The sequence below is a fragment of the Trichomycterus rosablanca genome, chromosome 18, assembly GCF_030014385.1.
Source record: "Trichomycterus rosablanca isolate fTriRos1 chromosome 18, fTriRos1.hap1, whole genome shotgun sequence".
NCBI lineage: Eukaryota > Metazoa > Chordata > Actinopteri > Siluriformes > Trichomycteridae > Trichomycterus > Trichomycterus rosablanca.
In genome coordinates this window covers 15,767,737-15,790,263 of record NC_086005.1, presented here as the reverse complement: position 1 = coordinate 15,790,263, position 22,527 = coordinate 15,767,737, and the positions used below count along the sequence as shown (strand labels likewise).

The 22,527-nt window shown below is 39.1% G+C and overlaps 1 protein-coding gene across 1 annotated transcript; it reads right to left on the bottom strand.

The window, feature by feature from the left end:
- Positions 1–8,272: 8,272 nt before the first annotated feature.
- On the bottom strand, positions 8,273–18,510 carry LOC134332555 (uncharacterized). Its single transcript, XM_063014243.1, has 6 exons — positions 18,368–18,510; positions 16,872–17,323; positions 14,491–14,527; positions 13,005–14,363; positions 9,902–10,275; positions 8,273–8,572 (listed from the first exon to the last, which is right to left on the bottom strand). The coding sequence occupies exons 1-6, from the start codon at positions 18,438–18,440 to the stop codon at positions 8,504–8,506; spliced, it is 2,364 nt and encodes a 787-aa protein (XP_062870313.1). The 5' UTR covers positions 18,441–18,510; the 3' UTR covers positions 8,273–8,503.
- Between the last annotated feature and the right edge of the window lie 4,017 nt (positions 18,511–22,527).

Genomic DNA, 22,527 nt, shown 5'->3' with positions numbered 1-22,527 from the left:
GGGATGCTTTGCAGCAGCAGGGCCTGGCAAAAACTCTCCATTATAGAATCCACGATGAATTCTTCACTGTATCAGAGGGTGCTTGAGGAAAATGTAAGACCATCTGTCCAAAAACTGAAGCTGAAGCGGAAGTGGACCATGCAGCATGACAACGACCCAAAACATTCCAGTAAATCCACCAAGGAATGGCTCAAAAGAAAGAAATGGAGAGTTCTGGAATGGCCAAGTCAAAGCCCGGATCTTAATCCTATTGAGATGCTGTGGGTTATTTAAAACGGGCTGTGCATGCAAGAAACCCTTTAAACCTCACAGAGCTGAAGAAATTCTGCATGGAGGAGTGGGAAAAAACTTTGAAAAAAAGTCGATGTCAGAGACTGGTAGATGCTTAAAGGAAACGTCTAATTAAGGTTTTTTCAGCCAAAGAGGGAAATACCCGCTATTAGGGCATAGGGTGTCCTAACTTTTTCCTCACAATAAATTTGTTCATTACATTTTACAACTTGAGTTTAAAAGTAATTTTTTCAGTTTTATTTGTTTAGTTATATAAGCTCCATCTCTCAATACTGTTCAAATAAAGCTCAAATGTTCATATGTTTAAATATGTTCAAAAAGATAAAGGTTCTCATGGGGTGTCCTAACTTTTTCACATGACTGTATATGAATGTCATTAATTAATCTTCAAATTCAAATAGCGAACCAAAGTCAAAATACCAGAAAATAGAGTCTTTTATAGATGCAGCTCTTTGCAAACCAGTTTCAGCATTCTTATACTAATAATAAACTGATGAATATTTCTTTATTTGTAAAACCGAAATGACTTTATCCTCAACCTCCTTCATTTTACCACAAGGAGGTTGATTCCTATCTTCCTGTTGCACAACCTTTCGACTTTATTCTCAAAATGTTAAGACTTGTCAAAGTAAATATCATGAGTTTATTATCAAAGTCAAATGTAAAAAAGGAAGCAACAATAAAATTAAGACAATAGCAAACAGTAGAGAGTTATAACCTAAACCTAATAGTTCATTTCTTAAGCAAAATGCAAATCCTCCTTACATATTATCACTTTATCACACAAGTTTCATGTACAAGACACTACCCATTGTTTCATTCTGTTCTCTTATACAGAATTTATTCATTACAAAGATAGCTATAGCCATAACTACCGTGTGGGACTTCACTACACTCAAACCCGTGTTACACTTAAACATGCCCATGTACAATCATCTCTATTAAAAATTCTATATTACACCCGTGTCCTCACAGCGGGTGGAACTGGTCATAAAGTTAGAAGGAAGTTAGGTTTAGAGCAGACCTGGGCATCCGGCCTGCAAGCCATCCCCAACGGGCCCACATGAGGTCAGTGGCAATTAAAAAACAGACGTAAATAAATGTACATCACACATGCCATATAACAGGATTGTTTTATTTTTATGGGAGCGCTATTTCTTTACATTTCCGCAAGTCTGGATTTACGTGTGTGCGAGACGAGTGTATCCAGCTTTACCGTAATGTGTCGGCGAACAGAACTGAGCACGACTGACAGAGACGATAGAGTTTTTAACAAGACATGAACTTCAAAAGTCAGCTGTAAAGCTGGTTAAGGATCACAATTTTAATCTAGGGTTTATATCGCCGTTATGGTACTAAACACAGAGAAATACAAGAACTTGTACGATGCAGAGTGTCAAATCTGAAGCTTCATTAACTAAACTGCAAACCAACACGGAATTGTTTTTTTTTTTTTTTTTTTTTTTTTTTTTTAATTTCCCCCCCAATTTTCTCCCCTAATGTAGTCATGACCAATTACCCTGATTGGGTCCTCTATACCGATTCGACCCTTCACCGCTGACTGAGGACGCCTCTCAACTGACATACGCCCCCCCCCGGCTCGTACAGTCAGTACAGACTGCATTTTTCACCTGCACGAGTCGAGTTCATACACTTGACGGGCACTGTGTACAGAGGGCCACACCCCAATCAGCATTATTCCTCAGCCCTGTGCAGGCGCCATCAGTCAGCCAGCAGTGGCCTCAGTTGCACCAGTTATGAGGACCTGTGATCCGACTTTTTTTACCCTCTAACCCTGAACAACAGCCAATCGTTGTTCATGCTGTCGCCCAGCCCAGCCGGAAAGGCAGAGCTGAGATTCGATACGATGTATTCGAAACCCCAACTCTGGTGCGCTAGCGTACTTTACCGCTGCGCCACCTGAGCGGCTCAACACAGACTTTTTATAAAGTTTTACACATCCAGGACTGAAGCAGTGAAGATCAGCTTTGTGATATCCAAATAGCAATAGCACTTAATGCACATTTTGTTTATGCACATTCATTAAATAATGTTGATGTTTTTACTCTGCTTTTCATTTTCAGCTTATCAGAAGTGTAAAATTTAGGCAATAAAAAGAAATCTTATTAATATTGAGCAGAATGAAGTTCACCCTATTGGTCCGGCCCTCCACAACAGTAACAGTTTCTTATGTGGGCCCTTGGAAAATTGTATTGCCCACCCCTGGTTTAGAGGGAAGATGTGTTTGGTCATTTGAAATTGGTCTTGGCAATGTAAAGGATTTATCGCTGGACTGATGTAATTTCTACTAACAGCAGAGAGAGACAAAGAGTTTTCTTTAATTTAACCCTTCATATTCTAACACAAACTGAGTAGAAAACTAGAACTGATCACTTATTATTTTATTATATTTTGTTTATTTAGGAATGTCTTAGGCCCTCTCTGATGGTTCCCCTTTGATTTTAAATAAATGGCCATTTGTACCCAACAATCTACACTAAACAAATAATGTGAATGAAAATAACAACCGCAATAATGACAAAATCAAATCATCTTTTCCAGTCTTACCTAACACCAGTTGAGACAGATTTGACAAGACAGTGCATGATATAAGATCATAAGATCTAATACCTAGATCAGTGGTCCCCAACCACCGGGCATTTATTACCGGGACACACAGAAAGAATAAATAATTAGAGATCGCTACATCAGCAATGAAAACACTGCTTCCATTTCCAACACACGGGTGTTTATCATCTCAAATCACCCCCAGGTGGAAGCAGCTTCTCGTTGCAGCGAAAAAAACTCATTTGTGAGCAGTATAGTTATTCTATTTTAAATCCGGTCCATGAAATTTTATCTTATATGAAACCGGTCCGTGGTGCAAAAAAGGTTGGGGAGCGCTGACCTAGATCATAAGTAGTCAGCCCCTTATGGTAATTATCATAATCTTGTTCAGGTACAGCCAGTCACCTTCCAGATCACACATTGGTTGGTTTTCATTACTTTAAAATAAAACTGGCTGTTTCTTGAGGATTAAACTACTAGTAATGCTTAGAAAGTGAAAGGTGCTTTAAAAATATCTTCATGATATACGCTGTGAAAAAGCCAGGATTTATTATTTTTATTCAATATTTATTAAATGTGTATTGACCCGTAGGCAGTGTTGTTATGTTGCTAATATACCATCTCTCATTTCTGTTTTCTGCTACCTGACTGGTAAATGACTTAATGAAAGCAATCACATAATAGCACATTTGCTTAGGTAATATGGGACCTTTACGTAAAAGTTACACAATGTGCTGCTTGTGTTTTTGGCTTGTGCCCATCATTATATTTTACTTTAATTTCCATTCTTTGTCATTCTCTTGTTGACATGCAGAGCATTGTTTGGGAGAACCGAGCACCAGCAGAATCAGGCTGCTGTAATTAGTTCATCAGCTATTCAAGCACCTCACTATACTTGGACTGAATACATACAGATTGACCTCTGCTGCCAAGCTGCCTGGACTTCTTACTTGATTTTCTTCTTTAAGCAGCTGTAGATGATTGTTGATATACATTCACATTTCACAGTACCATGTCTGGTAATCTGTTGGTCCTATTTATTTTTCAGTTTGTTTCTTCCACACTTGTGTTCCGCAATGTGTTGGCATCCTGTACAAGGGCTGTCTTGTGTCTAGTATTTTCTTATCTGTTGGTATATTAAAGCATTTCCTGATATTATTTTAGTTATTATAAATGAAAAGTTCTATCTTAGTTCTATACTAGGACATTATGCAAAATATCCAAATCATTTGAATTGTGCTGCTGACTTCATACTGATAGAAAACAGCTTCACCGTTTGTAATTTTAATATCCCAAAATAATAAATCATACATTTTAATATCAGAAGTGTCATTTAGGGGTTCAGGTGGTGCAGGGGTAAAATACGCTAGCACACCAGTGCTAATCTTGAACTTGTGAGTTTGAATCTCAGCTCTGCTACCGGCACGCTGGGCGCCTACACAGACAATGACCGAGAAGATTCCTCATAACTGATGCAATCACGACCTCTGCTGGCTGATTGACAGCACCTGCATCACAGATGGGGGATAATGGGGATCCTATCCCAGCTTTTCAAAGGGCGCAAGGCACATAGAAACTTGTGATGATCAGGGATGTTGGGTTGCTGTCGTTCTGTCTCTCTTGTCCGATCACTCAGGTTTGGGTAGGGGAGGTGGGCGCTGATATCCTGTGAAAGCCTTCATGACCTTGTTACCTGCTTGCTCTCCGTTTTAGTTATGCTGTAATAATTAGGGGTGCTGGAGTCTAAAGCTACTCTTTGCAAAACTGATATTTTACTCTTAATGGTTTCATATTTTAACTACATTTTCTGTTGTTTTACCCCGAGGTGGTTCTGATGGAAACCTGTTTACCCACCCGAGGTTAAGGAATGAAGTCGAGACTGCCGTGCCAACAATGCTGCTACTGCCAGATGTGACGGGAACCTGGCGTGTTTGCACCAAGAATGTCAAGAACTCACTACAGACTTTATCACAGACTGGACTGAATAATAACTCCAATTATTTTTTGCTAGTTATAACTTTTAGTTCATTTTAATTTGTGTGTGTATGATTTGTGTAAATCCTATTTATTTAAATTATTCTCCAGGCCACCCAAGAAGGATGGGTCCCTGCTGAGTCTGGTTCCTCTCAAGGAGTTTTTCCTTGCCACTGTCGCTCCCTCGGCTTGCTCAACAGGGGTTTTGGTCTGTTGTTGTCACCTATAGGGCAATTCAGTGTCTCCAATTAACCTGACTGCATGTTTTTGGACTGTGGAAGGACTGGAGCTCCCGGAGGAAACCCACACAGACACAGGGAGAACATGCAAACTCCGCACAGAAAGGACCCGGACCACCCCACCTGGGGATCGAACCCAGGACCTTCTTGCTGTGAGGCGACAGTGCTACCCACCGAGCCATTGTGCCGGCCCATAATTTATTTCATATTTTTTACACCTGATACATTTACAGAATTTAGCAGACACCTTTTTATCCAAAACAACTTACCAGTGTGATTGAATACAATACCAGCAATTGAGGGTAAAGGACCTTACTCAGGGGTCGAACAGGGTGTCAAGGCGACTTGACAGCTGTGGGGCTTGAACCAGCAACCTTCAAATTACTAGGCCAGTACTTTTACTGCTGAGCTACCACATCTGAACTCAATAATTAGTGTCCAATAATTTCTGTTCACATAGCGAACACAGCGTGACACAATTTGCTACAGATGAATATACAGTCCCTGTGGTTTACAGCCCTGACAGTACAAGTTTGATGTAAACAACAAAGTAGCTGACTGCTGGGCACACTCATTCTAATACGTTACTTATTGTTTCTATAGCAACAGTTTATTCCCAGGCCTTGGCTTCTAGACACTCTAGTGTTATTTAATGAGGCCAAACAATATACCGATTAAAAGACTTGTAATAGAACTCCATAAGCTTTAACAGATCCAGGTGTGAATCCATAATGGAGCCTATTCTTAATATTCACAGGAATTTGCTTTCACAGCCATCACAATTATTATTATTATTATTTTTAATATTAAGTTACTTCATTTTTTTTGGTTCTGAAAGAGTAAAACTGAGGTATATGTTAGGCAGGAAGTTTTCTCAGGTAGTCCAATTTTCCTTTCACCTACCAAACAAAATTTTTTTCTTTCTTTTTATTGAGTTTTGTAACAAGGTGATACAACAATACAATCAGGAGAAAAAGCACATACATAAAACAAGAGATGTGTTCACCTAATCCCCTTATCCCACCCTCCCCATCTACAAACGTTTCTCTAACACCCATACCATTATCAGGCAAGGTCCCCCCCATTATAAAGAGGGAAGGGAAAAGAAAAAATAAATAAAAATAAATAAATTAAATAAAAAAAAGCCATTCTCCAGTATAGCAAGTATAGCAAATTAATAAGTATATATAGTATATTTTAATCCTCTGGGTATAATGTGTCTATTTTATCCTTAATATAGTCAAGAATAGGATCCCACATTTTGTGAAAAAAATCAAGAGATCCCTTCAGGGAAAATCTTATCTTTTCCAATTTAACACATGCCAAAACCTCTTTAACCCAACGATCATATGTAGGTTTCCATTTCAAGATTCAAGAGTTTTATTGTCATGTGCACAGAAGAACCAGCAGTTACACTGTTCATGAGGTAAGTTGTGTATGTGACAGTCCATGTTTGTTCACAAGCCTGACTGCCTGTGGGTAAAAACTGTTGGTCAGTCTTGTTGTTCTGGCCTTTAGGCTTCTGAAATGTTTGCCTGATGGCCGAAGAGTGAAGAGGTAGTTTTGGGGGTGTGTGCTGTCCTTAATTATGTTGTGGGCTCTCCTGACAACCCTGGTCTGATAAATGTCCTGTAGTGCAGGGAGGGTCGTTCCAGAAATTCTCTGTGCAGTTTTGATCACACGCTGGAGTGCCTTGTACGTCTAGCCAACAATGTGGTAAAAGCAAGAACCTTTTGCGAGGCGACTGATATTGACGCCCCCAGGTGGACACCAAACAGGGCTGTTAAAGGATTAGGATCAATATCCAGGTTTAGTGCCTGTTTCAAAGTGTCGAAAATTTGAAGCCAGAAATCTACCAACTTAGGACAGGTCCAGAACATGTGCGAATGATCCGCGGGAGATTGTTTACAGCGCAAACAAGCATCGCTCCTATCAGGAAAAACACTAGTCTCTCATTTGTGAGGTGTGCTTTATGAATCACCTTACATTGCAACAAACCATGTCTTGCACAGATAGAGGATGAGTGAACTCCCTTTGGTATTGAGCACCATTGTCTATCCGTGATGGCAGCCCCCAGGTCCCGTTCCCACCCCTCCCTATGTGAATCTACCACAGGCGATTGAATGGCATTAATCATGCCATAGATATGTGAGATGAGACGCCTCTGTGCCCGGTCAAGGGAAAAAATTCGATCAAGAATGGACTCAGGGGGACGATTGGAAAAGTAAGGAAAGAGGGACTGTACATAATGTCTGACCTGGAAAAACCGAAAAATGTGAGTATTGGGCAGACCATACCTAGCCGACAGGTTTGAGAATGACATATGCCATCAGCGTACAAATTATCAATCTTATAAATACCCTTTGCGGACCAAATACAAAGCATGAGGGGGGAAACATGGGATTGCTCAGGATGGGCATACTGACAGAGGCACAACGCAATCCAAAGCCCTGACCAAAATAAAGCAGGTAATGCAAATAAATGAATAACATAAAATGTATTAATAATAATAATTCCTTCACTTACACCCATTCTAAAAGCATATGTTGGAGTTGCCAGCCACCCCCACCCCCATCCTTCCTTTGCAGCTACGACAGCCCACATTCTTCTGAGGCTTTTCACAAGATTTTGAATTTTTATGTAAATGCCAGAACTTGTGCCCACTTAGTTAAAAGCACATTTGTGAGGTTAGGCATTGATGTTGAACCTAGGGCCTGGCTCACAACTGACGTTTCAATTCATTGAAGTCTTCATTGGGGTTGAGATCAGAGCTCTGTAAAGGGCACTGAAGTTTGTTCATACCAAACTTTGTTAAGCCTTTATGAATGATTGCTAGGGTGCAATCATAGATTTGACACCAAAACTCAATAATTAGGAGAGGTGTACACATATTTTTTGGCAATATAGTATGTGTATTTATTAGGGATGTAATGATGCACCACACGACAGTTAATAACCGATTAAAAAATTCCACAATTCAAATCAATATTCACTTTAAACAGCAGAGGGCACTGGCACTATACACCTTGCCTGGTAGACGTCACTGGCGCTATACGCCTGGTTGCCAGATTCTGGGTTTTTCAGCCAAATTCTAAATTACTTTGCATAGTTTGTTTTTGGTATATTTATACTTATTTATACCTCTACTATACAATGCATGCTTTTATATTTTCTCAAAGCGAATTTGAATCAGGAAGATATTTATTTTATTATTATATTTATTATTCTTCCATCTTTGTACATCACATGCTATTGTTTGATCTTTCATAGCATTTACATTAAATCTATTTCAATTACATTTACTATTAATGTGTAAAAACTGTGTGCTGAAAGTATAAAGTGGTTATTCATGTTGTGAATGTGTATGTTTTACTAGCACAGGTTTACATTCCTCTGCCTTCTGCTTGTGACCGTGCAGCTTGTTAATTGTCCTAATCGACCATCATTGCTGGAATAAACTGTTCTCCACTTAAAAGATTAGTGCCATTATCTCCTTCACCCTATAAATAAGAAAAATGTTAAACAAAACACAATCATAAAAGCATATGTCAGTGCTACTCTTACTTCATTTAATATCGTTTCTTCCTTTGTTTACTTTTTATATTATTATTACTACTATGTCTCCCCTTTTCTCTAAATCTGAGGATAGCCAATTCCTAACTGCCTGCTCCACCTCCCACATTGTCTGTGGTGGGCTGAAACTTTCACACGCCCCCTCCACACACACAGTCGGTCAATCGCATCTTCATCTTCACCTGCAAGTGATGGAGTCTCACAGAGAGCTGTATAGTGTATGATGAGCCACGCAAAACACAGTGCTGCAAATCCTCCATCACTAGTGCAGTCACCTCAACCAGACAGCAATGGGCACACAGTGACACAGTGGAAGTGAAACCTTTCTCTACTTCAGTGACTTCTGCAGGTTGTACGACACCCACGCTGGCCAATGAGGAGCAAAGGGCTAATGCACAGCTCCTCTAAAACATGTGAAGCCACCAGCAGCATTTTAAATACACAACCCCAAATCAGAAAAAGTTGGGACAGCATGGAAAATGCTAATAAAATAAAAATGCAGTGTTCCTTATATTCACATTCACACAATTTTATTTGATTGCAGACAGTTTGAACCCAAGATATTTCATGTTTTGTCATTTTATTTGTTAATATACCTCCATTCCGGCATTTCAGGCCTGCAACACATTCCAAACAAAGTTGGGACGGGGACAATTTAGGGCTAGTAATGAGGTGAAAAAACTAAATAATGATGTGACTCAAAACAGGTGATGTCAACAGGTGATTGTAATCATGGTTTGGTACAAAAGCAGCATTCAGGAAAGGCTGAGTCTTTGATGAGCAAAGATGATCAGAGGATCTCCAGTTTGTCAACAAATGTGTGAGAAAATGACTGGAATGTTTAAAAACAATGTACCTCAAAGAAAGATTGGAAGAGATTTGCAAATTTCACTCTACAGTGCATAATATTATTGAACGATTCAAGGAATCAGGAGGAATTTCAGTGCGTAAAGGCCAAGAACTGTCACTCAACAATAGCTGATATAACCCCATGGGTGAGGGATTACTTTAGCAAACCTTTTAAAGCACTACAATACAGAGTCAACTTCTCTGGGCTCTAAGGCATCTAGGATGGACCATCACACACTGGAAATGTGTATTGTGGTCAGATGAATCAGCATTCCAGGTCTTTTCTGGAAAAAATGGACACTGTGTGCTCCTGACCAAAGACGAAATGGTGTGTCAGTGCCCTTGGCGAAGGTCATTTACACTTCTGTGATGGCAGCATTAATGCAGAAAAGTACATCTGATCTCACCTGCATCGGTCCACAGAATCTTCCTCGAATGAGCTGAGAAGTATCCTGCCCTTGGGATGTCTCATCAGGTTCCAGTGGCTCGATCTTGACAGAATAGAATTGACATCTAGAAACACTTGCCCCTTTGCTGCCTGTCTGCTCTCTGTCATTGATTTTAAAGGGTGAAGATTCACTGCTAGGACATGGGCTGCAGGTTATAGTAATGGACTCAGATCCTGGCTGTATTTTCATGATAAAAGTGATGGCACTGATTATGGCCTGTCCGATCATTTGGCTGGAGGTGCTGAAAGGCATTTCTGTGGTGAACTGGGTGTTAGAGGAAGGATGTGGTTTGCTGAATTTCTGTTGTTCCACCATATTATTTTGCACAGTAGCTAGGGAATTTGGGTATTAAAAAAAGATAAAATGAAATCATTATTATTATAATAAAAACAAAATTATATATATATATATATATATATATATACTGTATATATATATATATATATATATATATATATATATATATATATATATATATATATACAGTGTATCACAAAAGTGAGTACACCCCTCACATTTCTGCAAATATTTCATTATATCTTTTCATGGGACAACACTATAGACATGAAACTTGGATATAACTTAGAGTAGTCAGTGTACAACTTGTATAGCAGTGTAGATTTACTGTCTTCTGAAAATAACTCAACACACAGCCATTAATGTCTAAATGGCTGGCAACATAAGTGAGTACACCCCACAGTGAACATGTCCAAATTGTGCCCAAATGTGTCGTTGTCCCTCCCTGGTGTCATGTGTCAAGGTCCCAGGTGTAAATGGGGAGCAGGGCTGTTAAATTTGGTGTTTTGGGTACAATTCTCTCATACTGGCCACTGGATATTCAACATGGCACCTCATGGCAAAGAACTCTCTGAGGATGTGAGAAATAGAATTGTTGCTCTCCACAAAGATGGCCTGGGCTATAAGAAGATTGCTAACACCCTGAAACTGAGCTACAGCATGGTGGCCAAGGTCATACAGCGGTTTTCCAGGACAGGTTCCACTCGGAACAGGCTTCGCCAGGGTCGACCAAAGAAGTTGAGTCCACGTGTTCGGCGTCATATCCAGAGGTTGGCTTTAAAAAATAGACACATGAGTGCTGCCAGCATTGCTGCAGAGGTTGAAGATGTGGGAGGTCAGCCTGTCAGTGCTCAGACCATACGCCGCACACTGCATCAACTCGGTCCGCATGGTCGTCATCCCAGAAGGAAGCTGACGCACAAGAAAGCCCGCAAACAGTTTGCTGAAGACAAGCAGTCCAAGAACATGGATTACTGGAATGCCCTGTGGTCTGACGAGACCAAGATAAACTTGTTTGGCTCAGATGGTGTCCAGCATGTGTGGCGGCGCCCTGGTGAGAAGTACCAAGACAACTGTATCTTGCCTACAGTCAAGCATGGTGGTGGTAGCATCATGGTCTTGGGCTGCATGAGTGTTGCTGGCACTGGGGAGCTGCAGTTCATTGAGGGAAACATGAATTTTAACATGTACTGTGACATTCTGAAACAGAGCATGATCCCCTCCCTTCGAAAACTGGGCCTCATGGCAGTTTTCCAACAGGATAACGACCCCAAACACAACCTCCAAGATGACAACTGCCTTGCTGAGGAAGCTGAAGGTAAAGGTGATGGACTAAACCCAATTGAGCACCTGTGGCGCATCCTCAAGTGGAAGGTGGAGGAGTTCAAGGTGTCTAACATCCACCAGCTCCGTGATGTCATCATGGAGGAGTGGAAGAGGATTCCAGTAGCAACCTGTGCAGCTCTGGTGAATTCCATGCCCAGGAGGGTTAAGGCAGTGCTGGATAATAATGGTGGTCACACAAAATATTGACACTTTGGGCACAATTTGGACATGTTCACTGTGGGGTGTACTCACTTATGTTGCCAGCTATTTAGACATTAATGGCTGTGTGTTGAGTTATTTTCAGAAGACAGTAAATCTACACTGCTATACAAGTTGTACACTGACTACTCTAAGTTATATCCAAGTTTTAGTTCTATAGTGTTGTCCCATGAAAAGATATAATAAAATATTTGCAGAAATGTGAGGGGTGTACTCACTTTTGTGATACACTGTATATATAATGTAACAGTACAAACAAAACATATGAAAAAGGTATGTCAGTTAATATTTATGGATATTTGCTGCATAATTCATAACTCATAAATTTTAATTTTAAATCTTTAATCCCAAAAAAATCGGAATATATGAGTATATTATAATATAAGTATATTTACAATATTTTAATAGTTAAAATGATAATAGATTTTCCAATAAATAAGAGGAGGCACTTTGAAGTTCTACAATTACTGACTGTAGTCCATCTGTTTCTCTGCATGCTTTGTTAGCCCCCTTTCATGCTGTTCTTCAATAGTCAGGACTCTCACAGAACCACTACAGAGCAGGTATTATTTGGGTGTTGGATCATTCTCAGCACTGCAGTGACACTGACATGGTGGTGGTGTGTTAGTGTGTGTTGTGCTGGTACGAGTGGATCAGACACAGCAGCGCTGCTGGAGTTTTTAAACACCTGACTGTCACTGCTGAACTGAGAATAGTCCACCAACCAAAAACATCCAGCCAACAGCACCCCATGGGCAGCGTTCTGTAACCACTGATTAATGTAAAAAAGATGACCAACTCAAGCAGCAGCAATAGATGAGCGATCGTCTCTGACTTTACATCTACAAGGTGGACCAACTAGGTATGAGTGTCTAATAGAGTGGACAGTGAGTGGACACGGTATTTAAAAACCTAACACACCACCACCATGTAATTGTCACTGCAGTGCTGAGAATGATCCACCACCTAAATAATACCTGCTCTGTGTTGGTCCTGTGGGGGTCCTGACCATTAAAGAACAGGGTGATACTGGCTAAAAAAAAGCATGCACAGAAACAGATGGACTACAGTCAGTAATTGTAGAACTACAAAGTGCTCCTATATGGTAGGTGGAGCTGATAAAATGGTCAGTGAGTGTAGAAACAAGGAGGTGGTTTTAATGTTATGGCTAATCAGTGTATATCCCTAAATACAGCCCATGTATATAATTCAGCTATACCTTGAATGGCACTTGGACTTGCCATGCATGGTGCCACTAATCCTCGAGCTGGATCTTGCCCCTTCATAATACCACCTTTGTCATCAGGCTTGTTTTCATGAAAGGGCTTTAGTACTGATTTGATGATAGGTGTTGAGTTCAAGTTCTGCTCATTAAAAGGCTCACGTAGGTTTCCAGACCCTGGAGATTCTTCATGAACACTGAGGGGTGATGGTTCATAAGAACATTTTCGTGAACACTGTCCTTTGAATCTAGACATGTCTGCAGATGCAAGTCCCATGGTCTTGGTTCTTAGCTCAAGAGTTTTCTTCCATTTCAAAGATTCAGGGCAGGTTTTCGGTCTTGGTGTGTCTGGTTTTCTGAAAGGCACTGGTGTTGGAGTAATTGTCTTCGGGTTGTTCAGACTTGCAGAACTTGCTAGGCATTTGAGAGGAGTTTGAGATATTTTGAAAGATGGAGGATTCTCTGGTCTGAATCTGGTTGATTGTATCTTCAGGGCTTGGGCATCCTTGGATCGAATTGCTGGTGAAGCTTTGTGTGAAGATGTCTTGCTGACATTTTTTGTTTGAGGGTCATTAGAGCATCTTAAAGCAAGCTTTGGCAAAGGAACATTCTTAGATACTGACAACACTTTAGGGGTCAAACTGATCTTATTAATTTGACTTTTCTGAGTCGTCTCATTGTAGGTTTTAGGTTGCACCATTACTTTGGTTGCTGCAGAGCCTTTGGGACATCCTGCCACCTTCTTGTTGGGTTTAGTCACATGCAGGGTGTTTGGGATTCTCTGTACTGAAGGCTCTGACTTGCTGCCTATCTTAGCGACCTGCATTTTTGCTACATAAGAGGAACCACCAGAGCTGGGTGCACCTTCAAATTTGACCATTTTTAGAATTCCTGAAGGAGAATTTGCTGCAGCCTCTGGTATATTGCTGCTAATTTCGAGAAAATTGATCTCAGTCCATGTTTTGCTTTTGGGTTGTTTCAAGCCTCCGATTTTACTGCACTGTTTGAGGACAGTTTGATCAGAAGTAAATCCTCTGTTCTTATTCGTACATGGATCTGCAGCTACAGAAGATCTATTTAATGGACCAGTCTGGGAGGGGGTATGGATGTCTGAGACTGCACCACTTTGACTGCCAGAACTACAAAAAGAGCAGGCACTGACTGAACTGGCATTGGTGCTTCGCTCTGAAACAGGGGAGTCTGTGCTGCTGCAGTCCAGCTGGCGATGCCACGACTTGTGTTTTATTTTCCGTGATAACGTTTTCCTTTCTGGAGGACTCGGGCCTGACGATGAGCTTCTCTTTCTTTTCTCTTTCTGATAGAGTAAACCAAGAGTTTCTAGATTTTCAGTGGTTCCTGTGTTAAACAAGAATAAGAACAAAGAACATCTTAAAATTGGACATTCTGCAGCTCCTACATACAAAATAAATTTGAATAACTGAATGATAAATATTGTGAAATAATAAAATTAAAGTACGCCAACCTTTAACTGCAGGGAAATCTGGAGATGATTCACCAGCCTGGTTTCAAAATTAAAAACAAAAATTATTTATTATAAAGCACTTGACAACTCAAATTCATAACCATATAGAAGCACGTTGAAGTTCTACAATTACTGACTGTAGTCCATCTGTTTCTCTACATAACTTATTACCCTGCTTTCACCCTGTTCTTCAATGGTCAGGACCCCCACAGAGCAGGTATTATTTAGGTGGTGGATCATTCTCAGCACTGCAGTAACACTGACATGGTGGTGGTGTGTTAGAGTGTGTTGTGCTGGTATGAGTGGATCAGACAAAGCAGCGCTGCTGGAGTTTTTAAATACCGTGTCCACTCACTGTCCACTCTATTAGACACTCCTACCTAGTTGGTTCACCTTGTAGATGTAAAGTCAGAGACGATCGTTTATCTATTGCTGCTGTCTGAGTTGGTCATCTTCTAGACCTTCATCAGTGGTCACAGGACGCTGCCCACAGGGCACTGTTGGCTGGATATAATTTTGGTTGGTGGACTTTTCTCAGTCCAGCAGTGACAGTGAGGTGTTTAAAAACTCCATCAGCGCTGCTGTGTCTGATCCACTCATACCAGCACAACATACACTAACACACCACCACCATGTCAGTGTCACTGCAGTGCTGAGAATGATCCACCACCTAAATAATACCTGCTCTGTGGTGGTCCTGTGGAGGTCCTGACCATTGAAGAACAGCATGAAAGCAGGCTAAAAAAGTATGTAGAGAAACAGATGGACTACAGTCAGTAATTGTAGAACTACAAAGTGCTTCTATATGGTAAGTGGAGCTGATAAAATGGACAGTGAGTGTAGAAACAAGGAGGTGGTTTTAATGTTATGCCTGATCGGTGTATTAATCAGTGCGTCAAAATATACATACAGCAGCTTATCAATTAAATGGTGTTATTCAAAAGGTCTGTAATGTAATTTAGGTTTGTAATGTTATTTATTCATCATTTTATTTTATTTTCATGTTTTAGCACCACCTTATCCTGGTCAGGGTCACAGGGTCCAGCTTCTACGGAATCACTGTGAGCAATGCAGTCAAACTCCCTGGACTGGCTCAAACATGACATAGCCACTCACGACTGTAAGCACCCAACTGGCAGATAGCATTGCTGGAGATTCAAACCCTGGATCCCAGCAGTAGTGGGCTAGCATGGTGAATATAATTGATTAAAGATGGTAATTTTTCTGTGCCCATATAAACAGGGCTAGTTTGACGCATTTTTTTAAAAAAGTACATGGTTAGTCTGCTCCTGCTCCTGACCCGTGCACTGTCCTTAGCATACCCTTTCTTTTTCACTCATGCACTTTGCACAGGCGCCTCTATCTGCTAATCAGGGTCCTTACACAGCATTAGAAGACCCCACCCACATAGTGCTGCCCTAGCAGACACGGGTGCCAATTAGTGTCTGCTGCAGGCACTGCCAATTGTGCCCACTAGATGACGCCCAGTCACAGAGAAGTTCAGAATCTCAGCGCTGGTGTGCTAGCAGCGGAATAACCCACTATCTCCCAAACTATCCAAGAAAACAGATATTACTAGCAAGTAGCAAAGTGATTTCCCCTATTACGTTGTCCAAATTCGTACTGAACCTAATAATAATAATAAACTATTATTATTATTATATTAACTATTTATAAATAATATTCATTATAATAATTAATAATTATAATTAATATTAATTGTTTATAATAATTATATTAATTATAATAATAAACTAATATTATTGTTATAATAAACTAATATAAGGGCGGCACGGTGGCTCGGTGGGTAGCACTGTCGTCTCACAGCAAGAAGGTCCCGGGTTCGAACCCCAGATGGGGCGGTCCTGGTCCTTTCTGTGTGGAGTTTGCATGTTCTCCCCGTGTCTGTGTGGGTTTTCTTCGGGAGCTCCGGTTTCCTCCCACAGTCCAAAAACATGCAGTCAAGTTAATTGGAGACACTGAATTGCCCTATAGGTGAATAGGTGTGTGTATGTGTGTGTGTGTGTCTGCCCTGCAATTGACTGGCGCCCCGTCCAGGGTGTTACTGTGTGCCTTGCGCCCATTGAAAAGCTGGGATAGGCTCCAGCTACCCCCTGCGACCTAATTGGATAAGCGGTTAAGAAAGTGAAGGCGCGAGTAAGTAATTAATTATAATAATAACTAATTAAAATTATTATATAAACTATAAACTAATATTATTATTATAATAAACTAATATGAATTTATGGACAGTAGGTGTGTAAAACTAATTCTACTTATGTAAGTAGGTGTATAAAACATGTGCAAATTTTCCATTTAATTCACACAGGAAAACAAAAGCAGAGCTAATCACATTTAAAATCACATGTTTTTTGACCAACCTTTGCAATATTTTTTTCTGCCTCCCGGATAAGCCGCACTTGTCTCCTCTGTACTGCCAGTGCCCGGTATAGGTATAAGCGCTTCCTGTAGCGGCGTGTATAGTAGGAGTGCACTCTGCGGCGAGGTGGGGAAGGAGTTGAATCAGAGCTGGAGGTGTGCAGTATCCAAGAGCGCACCTTTCGTGCCAATACCCGCCTGGCACTGTTGTGATACTGCAGACTTTGGCTTTGTTTGTACTGCCAGTCTGATTCTACTGTCTTGCAGAGGAGGATTTCTGGACAGCTCCATCTTCTCTTGATGAGTGTAAATCGTGGGGTGGATGCTGCATGTGAAATTCCATGAGCATCATGATGAGAACATGTGGGTGTATTTTGGTGGTTAGGATTTTGAATTAACTTCTTAGCATCATGTTTTTGTATGTTCACTGGTGTATTTGCATCAGTAGTTGAAGCTGTTTGTACAAAAGAAGAGATATTATGAGATTAAGCAGGTTAAAATTATGTACATGTTTATTACATGGCTTATTCACTCTCAGTGTATCTTACACTATATGACCAAAAGTATGTGAACGCTTGACCATGAGCTCGTAAGGCATTCTCTTCCAAAACCATGAGGATTTATTTGAAGCTGATACCTCTCACCTGGCGCACACTGTTCTAGAAAGGCTTTCCACAAGAACAATGATACTTGTGCCCATAGAGTCATAGAAGTATTTGTGAGGTCAGGCACTTGTTGGAGAAGGCCTGGCTCACAGTCTAGATTCCAATTCATCACAAAGATGTTCATTAGGGTTCAGGTCTGCACTCTGGGCAGGCTAATGGATTTTCTCCACACCAAATTTGACCAACCTTATGTTTATGATCCTTGCTCTATGTCATTATATTATTTATGTATTATATGTAATTTTATGAGTTTTGCAATGGGCATGGCTAACACTTAATAATTAGGAGGTCCACATACATTTGACCATATAGTGTGTATTTAAGTACTTTTAGTTTTTAGTGTTTTAGAGTAATGTAAGTAAAAGTAGTGGCCTCACTTAAATTTGAAGATTTTCTATGGTGTTGAGTTCAGATATTTTCATTCTCATTTTAATTTCATTGTCATTAAGTCTGTGTAGTATTTTTAAAGTATTAATTAAATGGGCTTTTTCATGTTTTTGGTGTTCCTAAACTTGACACACTAGTTCCACTCTATGTTTGATAAACTATGTAAACAACTCACAATAAGATTGTTGGACATCCTAATTCATGATTTAAAGGCATTAATACAGAGTTATATACATTTGGAAGCATATTATTTGTTTTTCTTATAGATTTATACACCTGTTGGCAACGTGGCTGAAACACCTGAACTTAATAATTACAAGGGATGTCCACATACTTTTGGTCAAATAATGTACATAATAAATTGTATGTTACTATACTGTATATTTACAAGCTCAAAACAAACATCAGTCACAGTTATAACCGGTGGTAATAACGGGTGAATGTACCTGTTACACTGGAGCTTCTGCTGCCTGTGTTACTGTTAACGTCTTTCTGAGGAAATGTTGGGTTCACCCTCATTTTACCGATCACCTGGAAACAGAATTTGCCGATAAACAAAGTAATCAAGCAAATTAAATGTGAAATGTAATCGACTCGGTCTTAAACTCGTTTAAAAATGAAGTTCAGGATGTAATTTAAAAAGTGCAGCAATTAAACTAAACGTTCTAAAATATAACGGTCGCACTGTGGATACTCTGCTCTAGGTCACTCAAAATTACTGAACAGTTTTAAGTAATAAAAGTCATTTGTAGTAACCACTTTAAGTACAGTAAGTTAATTATTAAATTACATCTTAATTAGTTAATGTACTATATAATTACGAATTTATATAAAGGTGTTTATATGTGTATATGTAATATAAATTAAAGCACGCGAATCAAGGTGCTGCAGCGCCCCCTGGTGGAAAATACTCACACTTACACATTTACTCATTTTAGTAACAGAAATGAAATGTTGGTGAAGTGGTCTGAAGGCATTAAACACCTCAGACAGGTCGGTAGTCACATGGGGCACATACACACACACACACACACACACACACACACACACACACACACACACACACACACACACACACACACACACAGTGTGTGCCACTGTGCCAAAATACACTAACATAGCAAGAATATGTAAAGATAAAAAATTTACCATTAAAAAAGTAAATAAGTGAGATGATTTTATTTTGCTTTAAAATACTATATAAACTTTCTGCTTTAAAACGTGTGCTACCAGAGGCTTGTTTTTAGAATTTTGATAATCATGATTAGAGTCATTATTTTTTGAATGATTCCACTTCCTAAAGGGTAAAAAGGCAGCTGTATTTTGTAAGAAGTTAAAAAAATTTACTTGAAAGTTTTGACTTTTTATTTCATAAATGGAACTTATTCTAAAGTTATGACTATTTTAGAGAATTTAATTGTTAAGACTTTTTAAATATACATTTCTTTGAAGTATATAGTATTTCATTTAAATTTAAAATCTTAAAATTAAAATTGAATGATTCTTAGAATTAGAATCTGTTTTTATTTTGGAATATTTAATATTAAAAGTTTTTCACATAATTAAAAAATATGTGTATTAAAAAATGTGTATTATGTCAAATTTTGACCTTTTTATCCAATAATTTGAACGTTAGGCCAAAAACCACTGTTGAATAACCCATTCACAAGTCAGTACTTCACAAGAAACCATCATGGGTTTGGGAGTACATTGGAAAACCATTGTCATCTAAGACTTTTACTCACAGAGAAATCATACATCAATCCTGTGCAGAAAAGCTAACATGTTTACTGGTCGTAAGCTCATCACAGATGGACCAAAATACATATATATATGACTATATTGGTCCAACCCACTGTTCAATACAATTTAATGTTGAATTTCTATTTTACTTTGTACATTACAACGTTAAGCCTTATTCTGCATGCACTATAACCGTAGGGCTTTGTGTGCTTGACTGGCCTGCCTGCAGTTCAAGTCTCCTATTAAAAATATATTGTGCATCACGAGGAGAATCAGACAAAAGTCCACTTACAAAACTGTATCAATTAGTATCCTTATTTCACAAATGATTAAAAAGTGTATTTAATAGAAAAAGTGATGAATTGCAGTAATAAACACGCCTGTCTCAACATTTGTGACAAAACACAATTAAGTTGGTCATTGAAAACACTGGAAATCTTTTTTTTTAAAACTTTGGTTAGTTAAAAAAAATGCCCCAGCATTTCTGAAAATGTGGTTTGTATTTTGTATAGAGCAAATTTAGGTTTTATAGGTAATCTAGTAATATTCATTAATTTATTCATCCAGTACCCACCTTATCCAGATGCATCCAGGCTCTCGGGGGTCCAGATCCTCTTGTGAAAACTATTACTTTGAACTGATATGTGACCAGCCTTCATAGCTGATACAACATAACACAAGTTACCACGAAAACTGGATAAAAAGTATTTTATTTTCAAGCAGTTTAAAACACTGATGTAGAGAAGCAATCAATCAAGTAAGAATGACTTATTTGACTAATATAGCACAATGATTTCTGAGTTTTGTTTTTCATAGACTACTGTTCACATTTAATATCCATTATATAATCTGGTTGCATTTCATTGCTGTACATTAAAAAACAAGATAGAATACCATCTATGTTGGCTATAGTTGCCCTCTGGTTGCCTAAGAATTTAGTCAATATAATACAATATATCTTTTAACAGAAATCAAATAATACAGTGATTTTGTTTTGTAATCAAATATTAACAAATGCTGGAATCATATACAGTGAAGTCAAAAGTTTAAATACACTTGTTAGGGACATCTGATTTTTTTACTCCCTTTTTGCTTTGTCTTAATTTGGATATACAGCTGCCTGTTTACTTAAGCTCCAGTGGCAATAAGGCTTTACTCTGTTAGATATGGCCAATTGTGTCTGTTAAGCAACTGGTACCGTCAAGTTTTAAGATTCTGTTGCTACCCAAACAACAGTCTTGGATTTTTCAAAAAAACAAGAAAAAAAAATGCAGCACCTTATGTGACAATGATTAGAATATTTTACCCCAAAAACAATAATTATTTTTTAGTCTATTGTGCATTTAAAAAATATGACATTCTGCTGGGTAAGAAATATACATACAACAACTAACACAATTAGTTTTGCATTGTAAAAAGTTGTACAGTACTGTGGCTTTTACCTTTGTTGTAATTCCTTATTAATAAACAAGTGACTAAAGCTTGAGTTTATTTACAGTCCACTCCACAATTATTGGCACCCCTTTTAAAGATGAGTAAAAAACATTATCTTTTATAGCTTTAATTAGCTTAATCTCTTATTAAAAAAATCCACTAAGAAAGAATTTATTCAGATAAAAAATGCATTTAACACATTGTACAACCGCCGCCTTTGCCAACTGAGCAGCACTTAGTCTTCTCCTGTGACTTCTTATAAAATTGGAGAACACACAGCTGGGCATTTGAGACCATTTAATTCAACATAATCTCTCTACTCTCCTGTGCACTCTGCTTTTGAGTTAATTCACAACCTTTCTGTGGTTTAAATCAGAAGGACAGAAATAGCCATGACAGAACCTTTATTTTGTGTTCAGTAAAGCAATTTTGTGTTGATCTGGACATTTGTTTTGGATCACTGTCCTGCTGAAATCTCTAGGGATGACACACTTATAGTTTCATGGTAGACAGAATTTAATTAAAAATGTCCTGGTTGTTCATGATTCATGATGCCACATACCCTAATGAGGTCCCCAGGGAAGGAAAAACAGCCCTACAACATCGCAGACCCTTCAACATACTTATCAGCAAACATCAGGTTCTTTTCAGTGTAGTTACTGTAGTTGATTGTTTGTTATATAATAAATTGAATGCCATTATTTGTCATATATACATATACAGGTGTACAGTACAACAAAATTCTTTCTTGTTTTTTTGGGAGCTGGGGTCAGAGCGCAGGGTCAGCCATTGCACCGCGCCCCTGGAGCAGAGAAGGTTAGGGGTCTTGCTCAAGGGCTCAACAGTGGCTGCATGGCAGAGCTGGGATTCGTACTCTCAACCTTATTGCCAAAAAGCTCAAAGGTCAACACACTTTCCATTTGAATTTATGTATATATAATATAAATATTATATACACTGATCGATCAGCCATAACATTAAAACCACTTCCTTGTTTCTACACCCATTGTCCATTTTATCGGCTTCACTCACCATATCTACAATTACTGACTGTAGTCCATCTGTTACTCTGCATGCTGTGTTAGCTCCTTTCATGCTGTTCTTCAATGGTCAGGACCCCACAGGGCCACTACAGAGCAGGTATTATTTAGGTGGTGGATCATTCTCAGCACTGCAGTGACACTGACATGGTGGTGGTGTGTTAGTGTGTGTTGTGCTGGTATGAGTAGATAAGCCACAGCAGCGCTGCTGGAGTTTTTAAATACCTTCTGTCACTGCTGGACTGAGAATAGTCCACCAACCAAAAATACATCCAGCCAACAGCCCCCTGTGGGCAGCGTCCTGTGACCACTGATGAAGGTCTAAATGATGACCAACTCAAGCAATAGATGAGCGATCGTCTCTGACTTTACATCTACAAGGTGGTTTA